At 39.2% G+C, this 25330-nt stretch overlaps 1 protein-coding gene across 2 annotated transcripts in view; it reads left to right on the top strand.

Annotated features, from left to right (window-relative positions):
* Ptp4a2 (protein tyrosine phosphatase 4A2) overlaps positions 1-23919 on the top strand; it is a 29710-nt gene extending 5791 nt beyond the window's left edge. The window contains exons 2-6 of one of the 2 annotated variants that reach the window (XM_027399405.2): positions 10740-11447; positions 14924-15016; positions 18674-18804; positions 20179-20253; positions 21602-23919. In XM_027399405.2, coding sequence (XP_027255206.1) covers positions 11352-11447; positions 14924-15016; positions 18674-18804; positions 20179-20253; positions 21602-21710 — 504 coding nt within the window. In that variant the 5' untranslated portion in view covers positions 10740-11351 and the 3' untranslated portion in view covers positions 21711-23919. The remainder of the gene's footprint in view (positions 1-10739; positions 11448-14923; positions 15017-18673; positions 18805-20178; positions 20254-21601) is intronic. The other variant, XM_027399404.2, reaches the window with a different exon arrangement.
* The last annotated feature ends 1411 nt before the right edge of the window (positions 23920-25330 follow it).

The raw sequence follows: 25330 nt of genomic DNA, 5'->3' as shown, positions 1-25330 counted from the left end.
TATGAGAAGTACTTCAAACATGAGTCACATGTGCATATACATGTGGTGGGTTTTCTGTGGTTCATGAGAAGCTAACACAGAGCCTAGGGTATGCTAGTAAAGCTTCAACCCTGACTGTTTTTACAGGATCTTGCTATATTACTGAGGACTCAAAATTGTCCGTGTTCTTATAACAGTTTGTGAGACCTGGAATTTATCATGTTCCACCATACCCAGCTAAACTATATTTTGTTTTGCATATCTAGTGAGATGAGATCTTTAGTTAATTTCATTTCTGTTCTGGTGGAAGAAAAAATTCAGTGATCAAGTGGAGTTAATGAGTATAGAGAATTTTTTATTGTGGAGTTTGTGTGTGTGTGTGTGTGTGTGTGTGTGTGTGTGTGTCTGTCTGTCTGTCTGTCTGAGGCAATCCTGGCCTGACAGTCTTTGCTCCACTCTTATGACTACTACTCCACTTTGGAATTTCTGAGAATCTTTAGTGCAGTTGGAACTGGTCTGAAATTCTCCATATGGCCACTGCTGTCTCCTTCCAGTGTTAATCTTGTTAACCAAAGGCTAATCTTTCTCAAGTAACATCATGTCCTTTACTGTTCCTACTAATTTCTTCCAGTTGCTGCCAGTTTTCATACTTTTCCTTAGGAGTTTTTTTTTTTTTTTTTTTTTTTTAATTACGTGTGTGTCGGGTGTGACAGTCAGAGGACAATTAAATGGGAGTTGTTTCTCTTCTTAGGCCCTGTGGATTCTTGTTTTTGTGCTTGGCAGTAGGTACCTTTGCTGGCTTTCTTTAGAAGTCTTGCTCCTCTTTCCTTTTCACACTTTTCCTAATCTATATAGTGTTAACATGAAAATTTAATTCTCATCAAGTATTTTTTGCCTACCTTGATCTTGTGGGAGCTTGATCTGAGTAGGGTGTATGTGGTGTGCTCATAGCTGTACTGATGCCTGCATTTTAGTATCATTCAGGAGTGATGGGGTCTTACAGATGGAGGAAGCATTTGGAAGAAGAGGTCAAGAAAGATTTGACTTTATGTTCTTAAATTAGAGCCCATTTTAAACTAAGTGGCAACAAAAGACTCTTGGCAAAGATATCAGTGATTTCTCCAGTTTACTTGACATTCATACATAATATACACTATTTTCATTGGGAGTTTTTTCTAATTGGAAATATTTCTGGTTTAGTGAAAATAAAGATGCCATTATTGGACAGCCAGTGATGAGATAACTTATTTAAAGAGACCTGCAGACACAGATGACTGTGAAATGTGGTTCATAAAGACAAGCATAGAGGATGTGAAGTGTAACAACCAGTTTTCATTGAAATGTAGACAAAAAATGGACCTTATGCTAACAAGATGGGTTTTGGAATGTCTTATTTGGTATCCTGAACATAGAGAACATCTCTCCCTCCTTTTCGGGGTAGATACTGGACAAAGTGGTTTTTTGTTTGTTTGTTTGTTTTGTTTTTTTTTTAATTATGTATACAGTCTTCTGCCTGCATGCAGGCAGAGGGCACCAGATCTCATTCAAGGCAATTGTGAGCCACCATGTGGTTGCTGGGAATTGAACTCAGGACCTCTGGAAGAACAGTCAGGCTCAGCGGTTAAGAGCACTGACTGTTCTTCCAGAGGGCCTTTGGGTTTTTGCTTTGCATGCTGCTCCTGTGCTGTGGGTTATTTTGAAAGGTGATTCAAATAACCTTTTCCAAATGTCTGTTTTGCAACCTCAGGGAGCTTGCAGCTGCTCAGTCATTTCAACTGTCCTGATGGCAGCCTAGGAAACATTTCAAAGGGGTGTTGACAGGCAGAAGCCAGGTGTCTTTGGGGATTTTGCTTCTGAACTTGCTTTATTAAAACTATTACATTTTGAAAGTCAGGATTTGGGTGTGTTCGTTAATTGGTTTGGTTTAGATTTTTGGTTCTGGAGACTGAACCCAAGGCCTTGAGCACACTAGGCAAGTGCTTCTACTACAGAATAATACCCTGAGCTTTCCCGAGTATCTGTTAATGAAATAATCAACTCAGTAAGCAGGTTTTGGATTAATATGTGTATGGTGAAGTTGAAAACTGAATTAAAATGATTAAGATTTAAATTGTTTCCCAGGAAAACTATTGAGTCTCGTGAGATTAAAGAAATAAAGATAGAACAAGAAAAACAAATTTTTTGGGGGGGGAGGGCAGTTTCGAAGCAGGGTTTCTCTGTGGCTTTGGAGGCTGTCCTGGAACTAGTTTTTGTAGACCAGGCTGGTCGTAAACTCAGAGATCCGCCTGCCTCTGCCTCCAAGAAAAACAAATATTATGTTAATTTTGTGGCAGAGCAACTAATTGGAGGTAGCTCTTACTGCATGAGGTTACCACAGTTGTTTAGAAAAAGAATGAGCAACCCTGTCTCAAAATCAAAAAAAAAGAAAGAAAAAGAATGAGCATAATTATAATAGTTCAAATGCTAATAACTAGTCTTTAAGCATAGAGCCCATAGAAAGGTTGGTCTTGATGCTTTCCTTTTAAATGAAAGTATGGATGAATGGAATCAATTTAACAGCAGCTTATTTTTATTTATTTATTTATTTATTTATTTACTTATTGAGACAGTTTCTCTGTAACCCTGGCTGTCCTGGAACTCACTCTGGAGACCAGACTGGCCTTAAACTCAAGAGATTATCCTGCTTCTGCCTCCTGAGTACACACCACCCTCTGACCCAGCTGTTTAATTTTTAAAAGATTAACTGAAAGCAATTAGATCAGCACCTAATATTAGGATTATACTGTTAGGTCTTTTCATGTTATTAACTAGTATAATTAATTTTTTTAAAGAAAAAATAAAAATTGACCATAATACTCGCAATTGTGTTGCTTTTTTTTTGTTTTATGTGCTTTTTTATGTTTTAAAAAAAGATGCTGATTATTATTTAAAATTGTGTGTGTGTGTAAGAGAGAATGAGTGCAGGTGGCTACAGAGGCCACAGGTGTTGGTTTCCCTGAAGCTGGGGTCACAGGTGGTTGTGAACTCTACCCAGTGTGGGTACCGGGAACTGATGTTGGGTTTTTCGGCAGGAGCAGTAAAAACTCTTAATGTACAAGTCATCTCTCCAGCCTCTGTTTTGTGTTTTGAAAGTCTCATTCTGTAGTTCAGGTTGGCCTGGACAACCCAGGTTGGCTTTCCAGTTTATGGTGGTCATACTGCCTTTGCCTCTGAGTGCTGGGATTAAAGGCATGTGCCACCAGGCCCAGATAAATTTTATTTATGAGAGAAAAAAAATGACATCTTAGGAAAGGGATTCATCTGGATAAATGCTAATCTTTAGAGGAAAAAATTCATTGTGCAGTTGAAAAATACATTTTCAAATGTGGTTTAAATACAGTACTTGTCTTAAAGCTATTTGTAGAGGAATATATTACTAAAAAGGGGAATTTTCTAATCAGGATACAAATTTGAAAATCATTCCCTTTTCATTTAGGTGGAAACAGGGCCCACTGGATGTGAGTGAGCAGCTGTCAGTGTTCTCAGAAGCAGGTGTGGTTGGTTGTTGAATTGCTTTCCTTTCCATTTTGAGTGGCAGGCCATGTGTCTGTGCTGATTCTGAAATGTTAAGACATTTCCTACCATCAAGGTCATAGCTGCTTTTTATAGACTGGATTATTGATTTCTGTACTGGAACTTCATTCTCAAGTTCCCTTCTCAAGGAGGAAGTGCAGGAGTGGAAATAAGTAAGAAGTAACTCTGAAACTCTTGAGACTTGTTTTCTTTAACGAGTTGAAGAAGCTGTCCTGCTATTTTTATCTTATTTACAGATATTTTGGCTCCTGCTTTGTAAAACAGGATACTCCATCTACTGTCTAGGATCAGTCAGTGGAAGGAGGGAAATTAATATGGATCTTCTAAGTTTCAAGAAGCTGTGCCCCCAGTTTTTGTTTGATAAATGTAGCACTAGAGGATAAAGCAAGGTAGGTGGTGACCCAAGCTGGAGAGAGAGAGCAGTGTCAGCTGGGTCAGTCAGGAAAATGAGCAATTTCAGTTTGAGACTAGTTAACTAAATGAGATGCATTTTAATTGGTAAAGATGAGTTGTCTTCAGATTATGTGCCTTCAGAAGCTTTCTCAATAAAACAGTACAGTGTATTTCACTTAATAGTCTCCCTATTTGTGATGGTCAAGATGATTTTGGTCTCTAGTCTGAATAGGTACCTATGAGTTTTACAGTTACTCAGAGCTTTGACTTTTACCTTCAATATCCAGTTTGTGGACACAGCCTTCTAGGTTCTACTTTATAGTGTATCTGAAAACTGTTTTATCTTATTCTCTGGATTGTTACTGTCTTGCTCTAAGCTACCTTATCTCCTAGATTGTAGCAGTAAGTCATCTCACCCATCTTTGCTTCTACCCATAAAGCAGCTGGAGTGATTGCTTATTTAAAACAAATTGTCATTTTTGAATGAAACCGTTAATAGGCTTCATTTGTGGGTCATTGTTCTCTGAAAGCCAAAACCTTATTTATGGATCCTATAAGTTTCTCACTCTGACTCTGCATTTCTTTGTCCTCTTTTCCAGTAGCACTTGCCCTCCTGCTTTTCCTGGAACACCCAAGCATGTTCTTTATAATTGTAACTACAGCTTATCTGCTTGTCTAAAATGCTCTGAGTATCTAGTTGGCTCACACGCTCTTGGCTTGGTTAAAATGTCATTTTTCTAGCAAATCCCTTTTAAAAAAAAAAAAACTGGAATCCTGGTATCTTCTGGAACTATAAGTTGTTTTACTTTGCATTTTTCTCAAAGGAATGGCATTGTATTTATCTTTTTTTTTTTTTGAGGGGGACCCACTTACATATAAAATTCATCCCAATAGAAATTTTTATTGTTGTTAATTGCTTTTTGCCTTAAGAGTATTTGACATAGTATATATCTAGTAGATATTTAAATTAATATATTATCTAGACAGTCACAAAGTTTAGCTTATCTGGATAAATTCAGATTAGTTCAGTTGTATTTATTTTAATGGGAAATAAAGATGTTTTTGTTCATGTAAGATGGATTTGTTGTAGGGGAAATGTTGCAAGTTTTTGGCTGTGTATACACATTTGGCTTTAAGTTGCCTGATCATAGAGACTAATCAGACTCATTTGTATGGCTTCCTGTAGAATTTCTGTTAAGAAAAGTAACAGTACATAAACTTGTTTTTTAGACTGGGGTTTAGGTTCTATTTATTTCTGTCTAGAATTCTTTTATTATGCGTTTATATTCTAATAGCTGTTTTAATTTGGTGAATACTGGCATAGGTCATCACATTAGAGGCTTATATGACTTAATTTGGAGCTGAAAGAGGTGGAAAGCTTGATGGGGGTGGATTGATGTTAGTAAGATTGGATCAAATTAAATAGGGCTGGTCTCTCATGCCTTTGAATTGCTGTATTCACATTTGAGCAGGACTGTAGTTGCTGAGGCATGACATGAAGTTTGCTGAGTCTTTAACAAATATGAAAACTGTCTTCCTAGAACTGTAGTCATTATAGGCTTGCCTGAGTCTCTGGAGGCCTTTTCTAACCCTGTGATTATTATAGCTGTGTTTGGAACATAAATTTAAGTCATTTAGGGTTTCTTTATCACTCTAGAATTTTTTAAAAAGATAAGTTGTATTACATGGAAAAGCTAAAACCATTCAAAAGGTGTATGTTAAGATAAGCAAATTAGCCTTTAGCCCCTCCCCACCCTTTCTCTGCCTCCAGGAAACCATACCTTTTTATCTTTGTAACCTTTCAGATAGTCCATGGTTATGAAAGTGCACAAATGCATTTCTAAAACCATACCTACCATTTACTCTGCCATGCATCTTTAAATTGGGTTTGCTAATAGTGTCTTTCATCTATCTTTACCTATTTGTTTATTATACAGATCCATTTTGTCCTTAACCTTTGCCTAATTCTCCATTTTAAGAATATATTCTGCAGCTGGACGGTGGAGGCACATGCCTTTAATCCTAGCACTTGAAAGGCAGAGGCAGGTGGAACACTTGAGTTCGAGGCCAGTCTGGTCAACAGAGTGAGTTCCAGAGCAGCCCTTTTTCCCAAAAAAACATACATAAATCCACTCTGATTAAACGATGGTTATTTCATACATGTTGACTGTATATTTTCAGTTAGGTACAAGCAGTAGAATACTGACAACAGGATTTAAACTCTTATTTGTTTTTGAGACAGAGTTTCTTTGTAGCTTTGGAGCCTGTCCTGGAACTCACTCTGTAGACCACGCTGGCCTCGAGAACTCAACCAGCCTCTGCCTACCAAGTGTTGGGCTAAAGGCTTATGCCACAACCCTCAGAGCTTTAAGTAGTCTCCATACTGTCTCAGCTAGTTAGGACTCTGCTTGCTTGCCTGTACTTCCAAACACTACTTCCTTTCCCTCCACTCTATCTGTTCTTTCTAGCCTTTGGCTTAGATTACAGGGATTTCTGTTGCAAGACTATTCTTTTCAATTCTCTGAAGATGTATTCTTCTGAAATTAAAATACTACATAAAATATGGAATTGTGCCAAATACAACAACTTTCTGGTTTTTTTGTTTTGTTTTGTTTTTTACACCATGTGTGTATGTCTATGGAGGTATATGCCGGTGTGAAAGTGCTCTTAGATGCCAATTTTGTTGTGAGCCGTTTGACATGGGTGCTGGGAAGTGAATGCTACATTCTTCAACTGTTGAGCATTCTAGCTGTGGTAGACTATGGTGGAGATTTTGTTTTTTGTTTTGAAAACAGGTTTCCTTTGCATTTGAGTGTCAACTGCAGTTAACATTAATTCAACTGAAATGTTAGATGCAAAACTTGTACTGTTGATGTGTAGTTGGACTCTTGGGAGAAGGGGTGGGACAGAAACTTGCTTTTATCATGTGCCTGTTAATTTTGATAGAACATACTGTTTCTTTTGGCAGAAATTCTGTTGTTGGAGTGCTTCAGTTTAAGAATTGAAAAATCTAATAAAAAGTTATCATTATCCCTGGAAATGGTTCTTCCAAAATGAAGTGGGAGGAATAAGTTGGGATAAAGCTTGTTTTGTTTGCTCAGCAGACAAATACTGGAGACTAGGTAGAAAATCTAATGCTAGGACTGTAAGCTTTTAAATCTGGCTGCCACTACAATACAAGCCTTTTACTGCCTCTATTCAGCTGATACACATTAGCTGTGATAACATTGAACCAAAGGATTCAAATGCAGGTTAGAATTTCCAAGTGTTTTGCTGTGCACTGTATGCAAACCATTGTTTTTGAGTAGTTTCTTGTAATCTTTTCCTCACAGAAGTCAACAGTTGCAGATACTTGAAGAGAAGTTAGCCTTGCATGCAGAGAATGGGACTTGAAGAAAATGTGGGTGCATCCAAAATGGAAGGAAAAAAAAATAACTAAGGAGTAAGGAGAGCTAGGCTCTTGTCTTGATTTGTTCCTAATTAATAGTGTTGGTCTTAAAACATTTAACCTATTTGAACACGATCTTGAGTTTTTAAAAGGTCAGAATAGTTTATCTCTGCATTTCTCCTACCTTTTCGATAAGGATCCTTGGCTGCACAAGGAGTGTCCTGTAAAATGTCTGGTGTAACTTCAGGTGCCTGTGTTTGAGGTTACAGTTAGAATTGAGAGTTATAAGAGTAGTCATAGGCAGTTTTGTTTTTCCTAATTTGTTTTTTGTTGTTATTTTTGAGACATTGTCTCTCTATGTAGTCCTGGTTGTCCTGGAACTTGCTATGTAGACCTGGCTGGACTTAACTTGTGACACCCCCCTCCCCCGTTTTTTTTCCCCCCTGAGACAGTTTCACTGTATAGTCCTGGTTGTCCTGGAACTTGCCCTGTACACCAGGCTGGCCTCCAACTCAAGAAATCCTCCTGCCTCTGCTTCCCAAGTGCTGGCATTAAAAGCTGTGAGCTGCCACTGCATGGCTCTACCTTTTTTTTTAAGACAAGATCTCACTCTGTAGTCTTGGCTGGCCAGGAATTTGTTTTGTGGTTGCCTCTGCCTCTGCTGTGCTGGTTCTAAAAGTGTGTACCACCAGGCTGGGCCATATTTTAGGAATGTTTTAGTTTTGTGTCCATGGTAATATTATAAATAATGCCACTTATAAGAATATAAGAAAATAAAAATGTGAGAGTAAAAGATGTTTGAAAGTTTGTAGTTCTAAGTTCTCTGTATTTCACTTTCTTCATTCAGTGTCTTGTTCCAGTATATCTTTCATATCTTTCATAATTTTTAAAAATCTGGTCATATTCAGCCTTTTTTTCGAGACTTTTTTTTTTTTTTTTTGAGACAAAGTCTAAAAATGTAGTCCTGACTGGCCTGGAACTTGATGATGCTTCTGCTTCCCAAGTATTGGAATTTACAGTATTATTTTAATTTTTGCAGGGCTGGGATATCAAACCCAGGGTTTTATGCTTGTCAGGCAGTCATGCTACCTCTGGGCTATATTTTTAGCCCTGAAACATCAAAAAGCATTTTATTATTGGTGACTTATAGATAATGCAAGAAAAAGAACTTAGACCATGTCCCTGTTTCCAGAGGAACTTGCCATCTGACTTAATGTAACGAAACATTAAACTGTTTACAAAGCAGCAGGACTAAAATAAAATTAAGAATTCTGCTACTTCTCTGACTTACTTGTGATTTAGTAATATTTGGAGAGAAGAATACCCTGGGAACCACTGACCTTCAGATAGCTTATACTTTCTTTGTGTTTTAAATGATTGTGGGTGTTTTGCTTTCATGTATAGCTGTGCGTAACATGCGTGCAAGAGGCTTCAGAGGCCAGAAGAAGGTGTTGGATCCTCTAGATAGAACCAGAGCCACAGACAGTTATTAGTTGCCATGTGGGTGCTGGAAATAAACCCAGGCCCTCTGTAAAACCACAAGTCCTCTTAACCACTGAAACATTTCTCCATCTTCAGAGCTCCTCTGTCTTTTTCCCAAAATTATTTTTTTAAGGGCTGGGGAGATGATGGCTCAGTGCTTGTTTAAGAGCACTAGCTGCTCAGGTCCCCAGCACCCACTAGGTGGCTCACAGCTATCTGTAACTCCAGTTCTAGGCCCTCTTCTGGTAGCCATAGGCATTACATGTATATACTATAAAGACATGCAAAATACCCATACACGTAAAAGTCAATAAATCTAATAATCTTAATTTTTTTTTTCTAGACATGGTTTCTCTGTAGAGCCTTGGCTGTCCTGGAACTATCTTTGTAGACCAGGCTAGCCTTGAACTCAGAGATCGAGGTCTGCCTCTGCCTCCTGAATGCTGGGATTAAAGGCATGCATGCACCATTTTATAGCATGCAGCTATAAAATTATTTTTTGAAAGATTACTTTTATTATTACTTTTAGTTCTATTTGTGTACATGTGTGCTGGCTATGCACATATGAATGCAGGTGCGCTTTCGGGCCAGAGGGTTTGGATTTCTCTGGAACTGGACTCATAGGGAGTTATAAATTGGTCCTTTTCAAGAGCAGTATACTCTTTTAACCACTGAGCCATCTCTCCAGTCCTAAAATTATTGTTGTTTATTTTTCTTAGATAGAGTCTTACTATATATAACCCTGGCTGGCCTAGAACTCACTTTGTAGACTAGGCTGGCCTCAATCATATAAAAATCTACCGGCCTCTGCTTCCCAAGTACTGGGATTAAAGGTGTATGTTTCCTACATTGTTTTTGATACAGGATCTCACTGTGTAGCTGTCTAATCAAGGTTGGCCTAAAATTGGCATTTCCCTGTCTCAGCATCCTGAGAGCTGAGATTACAAGTACTGTGCCGTGCTTGGCTGATTTTGTAATCTTGAGGCAGTGATATGAAAAATAGTAAAAAGGGTAAACTGGACTAGAAACAAGAGGATGGGCTTGTACATGAGTGGAGTCAACAGGCAATAGTGATAAATTAAAACCTAGTAACCAATAGTCAATAGAAGACTTTAAATTGAGGCTCAATTAATTCATTATGTGACTTGAGGTAAATCCTTTTACTTTTCGTTTTATATAAAAGCTATTTGGAGAGGGAGGGAGAGAGTGAGTGTGAGAGTGAGTGAGTGAGTAGAGTGTAAAACCCAGGCTGGCCTTGAACTTGCTATGAAGTTGAGAATGACTGGAATTTCTGATCTCTGTGTTTCTACTTTCAGGTGGTAGGATTACTAGACATGTGCCACCACACCCAGTTTATAAGATGCTGGTGGTCAAACTAGGCAAGCACTCTACCAGCTGAGTTATAGATCCAGCCCTAAAATTTAAAAAAATCCACCATGCTTAATGGATCCATGTCATAATTGGGGAGGGGGGGCGACACTTAAAATTTTAATAAAGTCAAATCTTTGAAGTAGAATTTTGTTAAATGTCCTCAGCCTATTTACAGATAGATATGTAAACAAAGAATATATGTGAAACATCTATCTATCAAAAGCAGAAAAATAGTATTTTTGTGAGCTCAGCAGTTAGAGTCCATGGAAAGTTTTTAAGTAATTTATGATTTGAATAAATTTCTGAGATCTCTAAACATTGAAAAATGAGTTAGAGATAATTTTTTCTCACACAAACTGTATTGAACCAGTTGTGAAAAGACATGTTTAAGACTCGTTATGTATGCACCTTCTCCTAATCTTCATAGGTGGCTGTCATTTAGCACGGTGACTTTGACTTATCTTGGGCTCTTAGAGAATGTATTCTTACTTAAGACTTCATGTTTACTTTGTTCTTAATCTCATTTCCTTTTACGTATGCTTTTCTCCCCCAGGTTTTCCGTTGGAATATACGTTGCACATTTATGGCGATTCTGAGTGTGCGGGCAGACTTCTGCCAGGCTCAGCACAGCGTTTTCGCTGACAAGTGAGCTTGGGGGATATATGTGCCATAATTAACATTGCCTTGAAGACTCTGGACACCGAGACTGGCCTCAGAAGTAGTAGGCTTTTTTTTTTTTTTTTTTTTTTTAATTGCAAGCATATTTCTTTTAATGACTCCAGTAAAATTAAGCATCAAGTAAACAAAAGTGGAAAAGAACCTACACTTTTAACTTGTCTCACTAGTGCCTAAATGTAGTTTAAAGGCTGCTTAAATTTTGTATGTAGTTGGATTTTTTGGAGGCTGAAGGTATCCATCTGCAGACATTGAGACCCAAGCTGAATTTGGATTCAAGTGGATTCTGAATACTTCTGCCTGTGTTGAAGAGAGAAGCTTCATAAGGAGTAAACAAGTTGAATAGAGAAAAATAGTGATCAATAATAGGCATTTTAGTGGTCTTTTTAATGTTTTCTGCTGAGAAACATTTCAAGATTTATTGACCGCCCCACCCCCCATTTTCCCCTCCACACTCACACACGCACGCTCACACTTTTTATTTGCCATAATGAACCGTCCAGCCCCTGTGGAAATCTCTTATGAGAACATGCGTTTTCTGATAACTCACAACCCTACCAATGCTACTCTCAACAAGTTCACAGAGGTAAGATTATAGCATAATCTGTCTACTTTTGGGATTGATTATAGCTAAAATCTTATTAAAATTAACATAAAATTGTGTCATCTAACTATAATGTTTACCCTTTCATAGTTTGCATTGGGTTGAATTGTTACTGAAGAATATTTATGAAATTTAGGGATATTATAGATTCACTAGTACATTTGTTGAGCACAGTATGTACTCAGCATTGTAGTAAGCACTGAGCACTGTTTGTTTTTAAGGTCAAGGTACAAAAATTCTATTTGATACAGGCACTCTTGTTCCCTCCCTCTTACAGATAATACCACTCAGCTTCAGTGGCTCATTGTATTTGGTAGAACTGCCACATAAGCCTGTCATACTTACACTCAGGTAAAGAAGCCAGCTGTCAAGTGTGACAGTCTTAGTTCAATCCTTGACTATGATAACTGATCCCCTAAGTTGTTTCCTGACCTCCTCACACATGCATGCTATAACAAACACATGTGTCTCATGCACACTGAATTAAAAGTAATAATTAAAAAAAAAACTCATGTTATACTTCAGATCTCAGTTAAAAGATACCCCAAACTATTTAATAACAGTAGTTATCACAATACAGGAACCCAGAAACTTGGGGAAGGAAGTGCTCATAGGTAGGAGAACAGTCTCATTTGTCCCCCTTTTTGGTAATGAAGAGACTTTAGCAAATATTTAAATGTAAAGTTTTTAATCTTTTATAGATTGTGTCATCAAATGTGAAATCTGTTGATGTGTTAGGGAATAGAGCAGCTGGGACTCTCATTTTATGGGGGGCAAAGCTGATGCCAAATAGATTTTTCTTGTAAAAAAGTTGTAACACCATTTTCTGACCAGTGATAACCCTGAAAGTCATTTTAACTCCCCACACCCTTTTTTATGGTACTGTGCATTTAACCCGGGTTCCTGTGCAGGCTTGCCATGAACTTCACCACTGACTTACACATATCCCCAGCACATGTATTTTGAGACCTTTGCCGTACCTACTTCAGTGTTATTGGAAATGGAACTCAGTACTTCATGCATGCCTGACAAGCAAGCACACTGCCAATGAGCTATGTCCCCCATCCTTTTTATTTTATTTTAGTTTTTTTGGTTTTTCGAGACTGGGTTTCTCTGTGGCTTTGAAGGCTGTCCTGGAACTAGCTGTTGTAGACCAGGCTGGCCTTGAACTCACAGAGATATGCCTGCCTCTGCCTCCCAAGTGCTGGAACTACAGGCATTCGCCACTACCACCCAGCTTTTTTTTTTTTTTTTTTTTTTTTTTTTTTAGTAATTTATATTTATTTTATATGAATTGGTGTTTTGCCTTCTGTGTGAGGATGTTGGATCCCCTGGAACTGGAGTCACAGACAGTTGTGAGCTGCCATATGGGTGCTGGGAATTGAACCCGGGTCCTTTGGAAGAACAGTCAGTGCTCTTGACCTCTGAGCCATCTCTCCAGCCCTTATTATTTTTTTTTGAAACTTTTAAAGTTATTTATTTACTTTATTGGTGTTTTGCTTGCATGTATTTTGCTGTGAGAGTGTTGAATCTCCTGGAACTAGAGTTACAATTGTGAGCTGCCATATTTGTGCTGGGAATTGAACCCAACTGTTCTGGAAGAACAGCCAATGCTCTAGCTGTGGAGCCCCTAATTTTATTTTTTATTTTTATATACTCACTAAATTTTGAAGCCTGGCCTTAATTTAATCTCATAGCTCAGGTGGGCCTTGAACTTGTGATCCTTCTGTCTAGCCATCTAGGTAGCAAAGATTACAGGTCTGTGTCTCTAGGCCCCCCTGAAATTCTTTTTTTTTTTTTTTTTTTTTTTTTTTGATTTTTAGCTGGGAGCTGGTGAGGTGGTTCAGTGGGTAAAGACACTTACCACCAATCTTTAATGACCACCAAACTCATACGGTACAAGTCGAGAGCTAGAATTTTAAAATTGTCTTGGGATCTCCAAGTGTGCACTATAGTATGTTCACAAGCACAGATACACAAAAATGAATAAATGTAAAAAATATTTTAAGGCAGAGTCTCAATATATTATGATTCTGTCTGATATTGAACTCATAGAGATCTTCCTGCCTTTGCCTCTGGAGAGCCATTCCTGGCCTGTATTTTCTGTTTAAAGGAGGAAGGCATTTGGGTGTAATTGTGTACTAGCTCTTTTAAAATCACCGTTTCTTCCAATTTCAAAATTAAACTTGCTCTTTAAAAAAGCAATGAATGCTTATCACACAAAACCCAAAACATACAGCACTTGGAAGGCAGAGGCAGGCGGACCTCTGAGTTCGAGGCCAGCCTGGTCTACCGAGCAAGTTCCAGGACAACCAAGGCTACATAGAGAAATCCTGTCTCTTAAAAATAAAAACCAACCGAAAACATACAGAAAAGCAAAATAAAAGTTAGGCATGGTGTTAATCCCGCACTCAGGAGGCTGAGAGGGGCCGATCTGTGAGTTTGAAGCAAGCCTGGTCTACAAAGGCAGTTCCATTACAGCTAGGGCTGTTATACAGATGAATCCTGTCTTGAAAAACAAACAACAAAATCCAAACAAACCAGCAAAATAACATGAATCAAAAACATTGAATTGGCAGGGCATGGCAGCACTCCTTAAATCCCAGTATTTAGGAGGCAGAGTTCAAAGCCAGCCTGGTCTAGAGAGTGAGTTTTAGGACAGCCAGGGCTGTTATACAAAGAAACCCTGTCTAGAAGAATAAAAAACAAAGCAACAACAATAAAAAACATTGAGTTGTTAAATACCTGGCTTTTAGATCCCCCCCCATATGTGTGTATATTTATAAATACATATATATATAAGGCCATATCACATATTTATAGCTATTCCCCCAATCTCTAGTGTTACTTTATAGCTGTCATAATATCTGTATATAGGTGTATCATCCCTCCCTTAATCATTCTCTTTTTTGGGAGAACATTAATAAACATTTCTACTGTTTACTATTCTGTTCTACCTATAATGAAGATGCTGTATAAGCTGTTCTTACTACCTCCTTTCAGTGAAATCCCAAGAATAGAATTTCTAGGTCAGTGTATGTATGAATGTTTAAAAGGTTTTGTGCTTTGCTAGTACATTGCCCTTTAGAAAGATGACTCTTCCCACAAGGAGTATGTGTGGTGTCGTCCCGTCCCCGTGCCGTCCCCCCCCCCCCAACTCCCCTCTCCAGGGTTTCTCTGTAACTTTTGGAGCCTGTCCTGGAATGAACTCTGTAGACCAGGCTGGCCTCGAACTCACAGAGATCCACCTGCCTCTGTGTCCCGAGTGCTGGCATTAAAGTTGTCAACAGCACCACCTGGCTAGTGTGTGTAATGTTTATGTATTGCTGCAGTGAGATCAGTTTTGAGCTTTGCCTAAGAATGATACTGCGTAGTTTCAGTTTGTAATAGTACATTTCTAAAAACCAGGTTTCAGATCCCCAGAAACAAGTTCCTTGATAACTTGTTTTTCTTTAAAGGAACTTAAGAAGTATGGAGTGACAACTTTGGTTCGAGTTTGTGATGCTACATATGATAAAGCTCCAGTTGAAAAAGAAGGAATCCACGTTCTAGTGAGTGTACAGTGTCTTTGTTTGTTTCTTCAAATAGACATTTTCAAACACTGATATTTATGAAGTTGGTACTTTTGATAGCAGTCTTCTAGAGTTTCTTTGGGTTAATACATAAGCAGCATTATTCATTGTGTGTTTGGAGTCTACAGCTGCAATGTATTTTCAACAAACAAGGCAAAATTGAGCACACACTTATTTCTAAAACATGGAAATTGGGGACTGGGGAATGTCTCAAGAGAGTGAAGTGCTCTGTCAAAGCATGAGAACCTGAGATTGGCCCTTGGAACCCAAGTTAAAAAAAAACATGTCTCAAGAAATTTTAGAAAAAAAAAGAGGGTGGGTATGGCAGCACCTGCCTTTAATTCCAGCACTGAAGAGGCAGAAGGGAGGCTGTCTTTGATTTCGAAGTCATCTGGGTCTACATAGTGAGCTCTAGGCCAGCCAAGGCTACCACAGTGAGACCCTGTCTCAAGAGCCCCCCTCATCCCCCAGTGAAGATTGTCATTTTTATATTTTGGAGATTAGTGCAGTATTCAGCTTTTGTTTCTGGCCTACTAATTTTAATATAATAAAATAATTTCCATCAGAATTACTTCATATGGAAATATCTTCTCCTTTTTGTAAGTACTAGATTAGTGACTTAGTATTTTGTGGATAAAAAGGCGGGAGAAAAAGCTAAAGGCTGGGAGAAGACATCCTGGTACAGAGTAGCTCTTTGATAGGTTTCTTTAAGAGCTCTAGTAGGGTTAGAGCTAGTTCAATTCAGTTCAAATACAGAGCAAGCATGTTAATGATGCTGTTTGTTTACAGAGAATAAGAGAGTGGACTAGCTAAAAAAAAAAAAAAAAACTCTTACCATTTCTCTGAATAATTGCTCTTGAACCTTTGTGAGGGAGATGTGGTAGGAAGAGAACTGGAGCTTTTGTAAGTAGCTGGGGAAAAGTAATAAGGAGAGGTAGATTCTGTGGTCTCAGGTACCAACCTGATTAGTAGCTTGGAAGGCAGTTGATGCAGATAAATTTCCTTGTTGGTAAGGTAGTCATTTTATGTCTGTGATCCATACTTTTTTCATTTTTGCTTTAGTAAAAACATTAAAACTACCATTAACATTGTGTTTTTTTAAAAAAAATTGTTTCACTGCTTGGCATTGGAACAATTGGCTTGTATTCTATTCTCAAAGATTCTAGGGAGCTGGAGAGATGGCTCAGAGGTTAACAGCACTAACTGCTCTTCCAGATATCCTGAGTTCAAATCCCAGCAACCACATGGTGGCTCACAACCATCTATAATGAGATCTGGTGCCCCCTTCTGGCCTGCAGGCATACATGTAGGCAGAACATTGTATGCATAATAAATTAAAAAAAAATCTTAAAAAATTAAAAAAAAATACTCTAGTCCATGGGCTGGAACTGTTGGTAAGAATACATGTGTAAAATACAACCCTGTGATGTTATTTTTTGAGGCAGCCTGATGTTGTAGGTAGGCCTCAGACTCACTATGTAGTTGAGGATGACTTTTAACTGATTGTCCTTCTTTTACTTCCCCAGTGCTGGGGTCACAGGTGTGTGCTGGTGCCTTGGTTTATGCAGGGTTTTTTTTTGGAGGGGGTGTGAACCCTATACTTTATATGTACTGGCCTTGTTTTTTACTTTTATAAATAAAATTTCCATTATTGTATACATTTGTGGAGCCATCAAGTCCGTCCAGTCCTGTGTATTTTAAGGAAAGAGTTAAAAATTTTGAACTGTGGTGCATCTCTGACCCAGCAGAAAGCTGAGCAGGAAAATTACAAATTCAGGACTATATTGGTTGCAATGAAGGAGGCCAAGGCCAAAAAAACAGAAGATTCTGAAATTAAGCTAAATAAAAGTTAATTTTTCACTCTTGTGTGTTCTTTAGTAGGCACATGAGAAATCACCTTGTTATGATTAATGAGCAGCATGAGGTAACTTTGGATTGACCATGGTCTTTGAATCAGTGATTTTGGCAAACACCATAAAATAGAATGAACTACAGAACCTAAATTAGTTTGTAGAAGATAATGTTAGGTCTGGGATTTATTCCCATCCTTTAAGTTTGGCTCTCTGTTTTGTTTTAAATAGCTATGCCTGATAAAATGAAAGGTCTAACTTAAACTTGAAAAAAATGAGGTTACCTTTTCCCACACAGATTTATTTATAGTTCCCCAGTAAAGAGGTCTTTGGAAAGAGTCACTCTAGAAGGATAGTCCTCAGATAAAGACCTTCCAATTGTTTAAATGCTCTTGCAAGTCATAGGCGAATTGGGATAATTGGTGATGTCAGTATCGTTAGTGCAGGTTCTGATATTTCTAAATTATTTAATGCTTTTTTTTTTTTTTTAAGGCTGCTGTTATGTTTGCTATGCCTTCAGTCCCAACACTTGGGAAACTGAAGCAGGAGGAGAGGGGAAGCCAATCTGAGTTACATTTAACAAACAAAAGAGCTGGGAATGGGAGGCAGAGGCAGGTGAATCTCTGTGAGATCGAAGCCAACCTGGTCTACGTAAGGAATTCCAGACCAGCCAGGACTGTATACTGAGACCCTGTCTAAAAAAGTAAAACGAATGCATGCACACAGAAAGAAACTGATTGTTAGTAAAGGCAGCATGCTCTGTGTATTGTTTCTTATCCAGGTGCACTTTAAGGATGTGCTGGAGGAAGTAAGCGTCCACTAGGGTGCTTGTTTACAGTTTAACTGTACTGGCAATCATTAGTAACACTGACAGCCCTTTAATTATGAGGCATAGTTGACGGTTCAAACATTTGCTGTTAGGAAGAGGGAACGAGTGCATAAAATGTGGTGACTCCTACCCATTTATGTTGGAGTTACTAGGAACTCTTGCCTGGGTATCAAGGAAGATTAGACAAGCAGTAATGTGCTGTTTGGTAAATGCAAGCAGGGCTGAAAGACAACTCAGATTGATGGCTAGACAGAAAGGGAGACTGGATATGCTTGTGTTCCACCTTTAGTTCCAGCAATAGGGAAACAAGAGGGATCTTTAGAGTTCAAGTACTAGCAAGACTATATGGAGACCCTGTCACATCACCAAAAGGAAGAAGTGGGGAAGGGTATTTCATCACATGCCCATAATCCTAGAATTTGGGAGATGGAATTGGGAAGGATCAGAAATTCAAGTTCATCCTCAAGTTCAAGGCCAGCTTAGACTACATGAGACCTTAAAGAAAAGAGGATACTTAAAATAGTTAGCCGGGCTCATGCCTTTAATCCCAGCACTCAGGAGGCAGAGGCAGGCTGATCTCTGAGTTTGAGGCCAGCCTGGTCTGTCTACAGAGCAAGTTCCAGGACAGGTTCCAAAGCTGCAGAGAAACCCTGTCTTGAAAAAACCGGAGGGAAAAAAAGGGGGAAAAAAAAAAGGTACACAAAGCCAGGTGGTGGTGGCACGTGTCTCTAATCCCAGAACCTGGGAGGCAGAGGCAGGCAGCTGTCTGTGAGTTCAAGGCTAGCCTGTAGCTAAGACTACACAGAGAAACCTCAGAAAAAAACAAAAGAATAAGCTTAAGTGATATGTTAATTCAGTTAAGCCTGCCTGCCCTGGCTAATATTTCCAGTTCATTTGTATTAGGATGTTCGTCCCTGAGAACATACCAGTTTAATGTAAAAAGTCATTTCTTTTCAGGATTGGCCGTTTGATGATGGAGCTCCACCCCCTAATCAAATAGTAGATGATTGGCTAAACCTGTTAAAAACCAAATTTCGTGAAGAGCCAGGTTGCTGTGTTGCAGTGCATTGTGTGGCAGGATTGGGAAGGTAAAAACTCTTTAACTCTTAAAAATTCATTATTGTATCTAAGTAAGCCAACGGAAAGTTTCACCTTGATAGAATTTGCATTTAGTAACTAAATGATACTAAATTGTTGGAAAGGAAATGAGCAAATGCCAGTGTAATAAGCTGTCTTAAGAGCCAATTGTGGGGCTGGAGAGATGGCTTAGAGGTTAAGAGCACCGACTGCTCTTCCAGAGTTCCTGAGTTCAATTTCCAGCAACCACATGGTGGCTCACAACCAACCATTATGAGATCTGGTGCCCTCTTCTGGTGTGCAGATACACATGGAAGCAGAATGTTGTATACATAATAAATGAATAAAATCTTTAAAAAAAAAAAAAAAGAGCCAATTGTGTTGGGTCTGGATCTGATTCTAATGCTATACTGCATGTAGTGAGGGTCCCTGCCCTATTTCAAGAAATAAAGATTTAGGTTGTTAAGTGGGCAGCAAAATTTACATTAGAGATTAGAGTACTTGTATATATGGTTGGGTCAAAATGAAAGGGGATTTAACAGAAGGTTAGTTTACACTCTTGAGCAGTGATGTATGGATAGTGAGAATTGACTAATTTTATCATCTTTTTTTTTTTTTTCTTGCCAAGTATTGCTTGAGATAGTGTTTTAACACTTTGATCAACAGAAGGTTAAATGCCAATTTATGATGTGCACTGTGACTCAGAACTGTGAGGTACCATTGCCTTCAAGGTGGTGGTGACGTGGACCATTAGCTTGCTTAGGACTTAGTATGGCAAGGTTTCTTCAAGAGGTTCAAAGTTTCCTTCCTTCCCTTGAAGACTAAAGGTGGTGTGAGGCTTTACTAGGTGTCTTTATTTCTACAGCTTGTCTCAGGTAGTCAGAGATGGTGTCCTATTAATGTGCTTTCTGAGACATCTTTCTTGGGGCCGGGGTGGGGAGTGCAGGAGGGAATAGAGAAGCTGAGTATGGTGGTGCTGGGAGGGAGAGGCAAGGATGCCTGTGGAGTGTGAGTGAGTGTGAGGCCAGCCTGGTCTGCACAGTGAAACCTTGTCTCAGAAGAAAAGAAACTACCAAGTTGGAGGGGAGAAAAACTTGAGTTTTTTTTTTGTTTGTTTGTTTGTTTGTTTTTTTTCTCATTCCTTATTTGTAAATTGTTTTGGAGACAGAGTCTCCTTTTTTATAGTCCTGGCTGCCCTAAAACTCACTGTGTTGACCAGGCTGTCCTTAACTCACAGAGATCTGCTTGTCTTCCAAATGCTAGGATTAAAGACCTGTGTTAGCACTCCAGCACAAAGGTCATATTGGTAGCGTGTAAGCTTTCAGTTAAAAACCTCTTATAGACTCTCACGGCTGTGGGTACTTACGATGGCCTTCTCTCTGCAGGGCTCCTGTGCTGGTTGCACTTGCGTTGATTGAATGTGGAATGAAGTATGAAGATGCTGTTCAGTTTATAAGACAGTAAGTATGAAGTTGTATGTTCAGAGACCCCAAGTGGGGCTATGCATGAGGAAGAAGTTATGTAAAAGAGTTATTTGGAATAAGTAAGAACTGGATGGTTTGGGCTTAAAATAGTTTTTGAAAATAGAGAAAAAGGTAAAGGCAAGTGACAGAGAGTACCAGAAGTTTGTAAGATTTGTTCTTCTAATATAGATGTCAAATTTGGGCAAGAAAGTATATGGTTGGCTGTCTAGGAATCTTGACAATAAGTCGATTGACCAGTGCTGCTTTCAGTGGATTCCATATGACCAGCAGGCAAAAAGGAGGAGGAACAGATTAATCACATGGTCCTCTTTTCTTTTTTCTTTTTTTCTTTTTTTTTAAATTTCATGTGCATATATTTGTGAGGATGCCAGATCCCCTGGTACTGGAGCTAGAGATGGTATGAGCTGCCATGTGGGTGCTGGGAATTAAACCTAGGACCTCTGGAAGAACAGTGAGTGCTCTTAGCCAATGAACCATCTCTCCAGCTCCCATTTGGTACTCTTGAATGACCTGTTCTCATTAAAAATTACAATGGTAGTAACCTGAGATCTCTGACACTGTAGGCCATACTGTTCCTTTCTTTAACAAAATTAAGAGGAAAAAGCAGACTGACAGGAGACGTGCAATGTATGGCTCTCAGCTCTGAGACAGTGGTATCCCACTGTTTGCCACCCCAGTCTGTCCGGACCATGAGGCTTTGCCTTCCTATGTTCTAGTTTTAGTTTTTAAAACCATACTAACTACTTGTTTCTCATTCTGATGTGAAGAATCTGTTAAACTAATTGGAAAGAGTGTAGTCAGGTGTTCTTGATTAAACCCTGCTGCTCTGTTTAAATGAACTACAGTCATAGCCAAAGAAACATATTCTTAGCCAGGTGGTGGTAACACATGCCTTTAATTTAACCAAACTTGGATGGCAGAGGCCAGGAGATCTCTGAATTTGAGGCTAGCCTGGTCTACAGAATAACTTCCAGGACAACCAGGACTACACAGACAGGGGGTGGGGGCACCCAAGTTCATGTCCCAACTTTTTTTTTTCCTCCCGGAGACAGGGTTTCTCTGTGGCTTTGGAGGCTGTCCTGGAACTCATTCTATAGACCAGGCTGGCTTCGAACTCACAGAGATCCGACTGCCTCTGCCTCCCATGTGCTAGGATTAAAGGCTGGCAATGTCTCAACTTTTTAAAGTGATGTGTTATGGGGAATATGCAGGTTTTCATCTGGGAAGAGCTAGCTAGAAGGCATTATGCCGTAAGTAAATAGTATATTTCAGTAAGGCCTGCAGTTCTTTGCTACATGATAATGTACCATTATTGTATTTTCAGAAAAAGAAGGGGAGCATTCAATTCCAAACAGCTGCTTTACTTGGAGAAATACCGACCTAAGATGCGATTACGCTTCAGAGATACCAATGGGCATTGCTGTGTTCAGTAGAAGTAGAGAAATGCTGACTGGATCGTGGCGTTAGAGGGAACTCTTGGTACCTGGAAATGTGAATCTGGAATCTTACCTGTGTCATCAAAGTAGTGATGGATTCAGTACTCCTCAACTCCTAATGATTGAGAAGAGAGCAAACGATAAAGAAATCCCTCTATAACACGAATAAAATGTTTAAGAAAAGAAAAAAGAAAGGAAAAGGGATTAATTTAGTGAAAGATGATTTTGCTCCTAGTTTCGGAGTTTTGATTTCTGCCAGGATTGAATTATTTCAAAATATCCTGTGTTTTTAAAACTGTTTTCAAAATAGATGTCTGAGGAAAACCAGCAGAATATTAACCAGTGTGGAGCCAGTTGTTGGGGAGAACACACTTCCATTATGCTTGGCACATAGGTCTCCTTGTGGTGGGATTTGGAGGAGGTAGATTTTCCCCATCTTCTCTCTTTCTTCCTGCGCCCCCCCCCCAATACATGTAGATGGAGTAGAAAGAAGAAGCCCTTGTTGCAGTAGATGTGCGTGTGTCTGACAGCCTTAAGCCCACCTGGGCACTTTTAGGAAAACAATAAAAAACACCAAAAAAAAAAAAAAAAAAAGCAAGCAAAGAAAAGGCAGTACACGTTGTATGATCTAGGTGATTTTTAGTCTATTGATGGTGGGTGTTCACCTTAGTTTTCTTTTCCTCACAGCCTTGGCCTGATGTTAGGTGTGAAAGGTAGCCAGGAGCCTTTTGTTTTGGTAAATAGATAGGAAATGACATCGTAAAGAGGGTCTGTCTCCTGGAACTTAGCTGAGAGTAGAATCCTTTTTCCCAACAGTGGAACAAGTGGGCATCCCAGAAACTATTGAAGAGAGGACTTACAGGCCATCAATAGTGTGTCTAGGAGAGTTAACATATTTCCACAACTGTAGAATTGTGGGCTGTTGATTTGCTATCTGACAGTGTCATGGAAAAGCAATATCTTAACATTTTAGGACTGATTTCAGAAATAGAAGAGCAACAGAATATTCACAGTATTTTGGTCTTGAGAAATGTCTGTGGTGGTGATTTTCCAAATTACTCTCTGTATGTTAGTGTAGCCACCTTTACCATGTTATTCTTCTGAGATTAAAAAGGAAAAAAAAATCATTGTCAAAATCAGCAATGTCTAGTGAGTGTGTATGCACAGGCTGTAACAGGCAATGGCAAGCAATAAAGTGATTAGCAAAGGGGACTAAGCTCATGGCATCATGTGGTAAGCATTTTTTGGGTTCTCTGTTAAATGTGCTGATACAGAAAAGCTGTTTCTTCCTTATTTGCAGAAGACAGTTGACCAGGCTGCAATGACAAAGCAAGTGGAAAGGCGTATCCAGGGACTCGGGCACCCTCGTCACCTAAATGTTCCATACTTGACAGTGCCCTGCTACCCCAGCCCTGACTGTAGGCCTAGAATTATCTTGCCCTAGTGGAAATTTATTGTGCAGAGCCATAAGCTTCCTGTTTTGTTAGTATCGGCTAGGCCAATAGGATGGACAGCATCTCATTGATGATACCTCAGACGCTGGCAGCTTTGTGAGCTGCCTTTACTGTTGCTGGAATCGCTCTACTTTTAACTACATTCGAATCTGGAGTCCTTCCTGCCTTATCCCAGAAAATGAAAAATAATGCTTTTTTGATGTTGTTTCTAGAATTTTAAAGTAAAAAAGTGATGATACAATCCAAAGTTCTCTTATTCCAGAACATGACAATAGATTGCTTTAACATAGACTCAAGATCAGAATATCCTACCCTCTAAATTTAGATTAACTGTTGACTCCAGGGGTTTGGTCAATGCCAGCAAAACTTTTTCCACTTGACATGCTCAGAATCTTTGTGTGTGCATGTGTGCTCCTGTGTGGGTGTGTGCATGCAGGTGTCCATCAGCATCAGTCCTGCCTGTGTAGAATTACACTCCTGCTTCTGTGAGGAGGAGGAAGGGTGGATAGAGCAACAGAAAACAGCCCTCATTTTGTTTTAAATAAGACTAATGTTGTTCTCACAACTGGACTCCTTTTTTTTTTTTTTTTTCCCCTCAAAATTAAAGCTTTTTTCTTTTGAATTTAATGAAGTATTGCTAGCGGAAGCCAGTTTGGCATGGTGAGAGATGTCAGACTCTTGAAAGGTGTGAAGCCTGATTTAAAACCAAACCCTGAACCCTTTTAAAGAACAATAAAGCATATTTTACATGCTCTTTGTGCATTTTTTTTCCCCATCTCCAAATTGAGTTTATGTTCGATCTCCTTTCTCTAGTAGTCTCAAGGCCTGGTTTGTATCCTGATATGTACTTCCAGGAGGTGAAGAGGCTCAGTTAAGATGTGCCTGACCGCCAGGCATTGGTGGCACACACCTTTAATCCCAGCACTCAGGAGGCAGAGGCAGGCGTATCTCTGTGAGTTCGAGGCCAGCCTGGTCTCCAGCTCGAGTGCCAGGATAGGCTCCAAAGCTACACACAGAAACCCTGTCTTGAAAAACCAAAAAAAAAAAAAAAAAAAAAAGATGTGCCTGACCTTACAGATAATACATTTTCTGGTTCAATGAACCTTGGGCTCAACAGTATAGGAATTCATTTGTTTACATCATAGGTTTGGGTAAAGCATTACAGTTTCCTTTAAACTCTTAAAGTGGAGAATTCGCTGCTTTGTGTATCATAGAATTTCTCTTTAATCACTGGTAAGCTAGATAAGATGCCAAGGTACAAAGAATTTAAAAAATGAAACCTACTTTAGAGGACTTCAGTCTTAAGGAAACAGAGTTATAGTGGGGTGGAAGCTGGTTGTGGTGCTAAGTTATGTCTGTAATGTAAGCACTCTGGCTAGGGGGATGGAATCAGGGCAGTCAGGCTACCTACCCTGGGCTACATGGCAAGACCCTGTCATGGTAAACAGAGTGATGACTTTGTGCTATGGTAACTATAAGCTATTAGTCCCACAGCTTAGCCTTAACCTTGTCTCACTGTCCTCAAACTCCCAGAGATTTGCCTGCCTCTGCTCTGAGTATTGGGATTAATGGCAAGTGCCACCACTGCCTGGCAGAATTGCCCCCATTAAAGATTCCCAGAAGCTCTGATATACTTGATGGGTTCTGCAAACTTTGGACATGTCTAAATGATGGAATAGATGACTTTCTGGTCCCTCAAAGTTGTACACATCGTAAGTCCCTGGGCCCTGTGAAAGTAAACCTGACAGTGAGGTGACTTGGTGTATGTGATTAAGGGTGTTTAAGGAGACATTTCCAAGGTGACTTGGTGAGTCAGGACAATTTAATGTTGCTAGCACACTTTGAAGACAAATGAAGGGGCCACAAGCTAGCGTTGCTGGTAGTACCTAGGACCTAAAGAAAAGATTCCCTACCTCCAAGAAGAAGAGATGCAACACCTGGGCATTACTTCCACATGTATCTACTACAGAAGTATAGCATGAGAACTTCCATTTTAGCTTTGTAAAACTTTGTAGCTTACTCATGTTGGCCTAGAACCTCTGCCCTGGTGATGGTTACTGGGCTACAGGTGTGTGTCATCATACTTATTTGAACAATTTTTTTTATCCCCAACTGGTTGTCCTGGAGCTCACTTTGTAGACAAGGCTGACATCAAATACCTTC

The sequence above is a fragment of the Cricetulus griseus genome, chromosome 2 (assembly GCF_003668045.3).
Source record: "Cricetulus griseus strain 17A/GY chromosome 2, alternate assembly CriGri-PICRH-1.0, whole genome shotgun sequence".
Classification (NCBI taxonomy): Eukaryota; Metazoa; Chordata; class Mammalia; order Rodentia; family Cricetidae; genus Cricetulus; species Cricetulus griseus.
The sequence above is the reverse complement of the archived record's forward strand: the minus strand, read 5'-3'. Positions and strand labels throughout refer to the sequence as shown.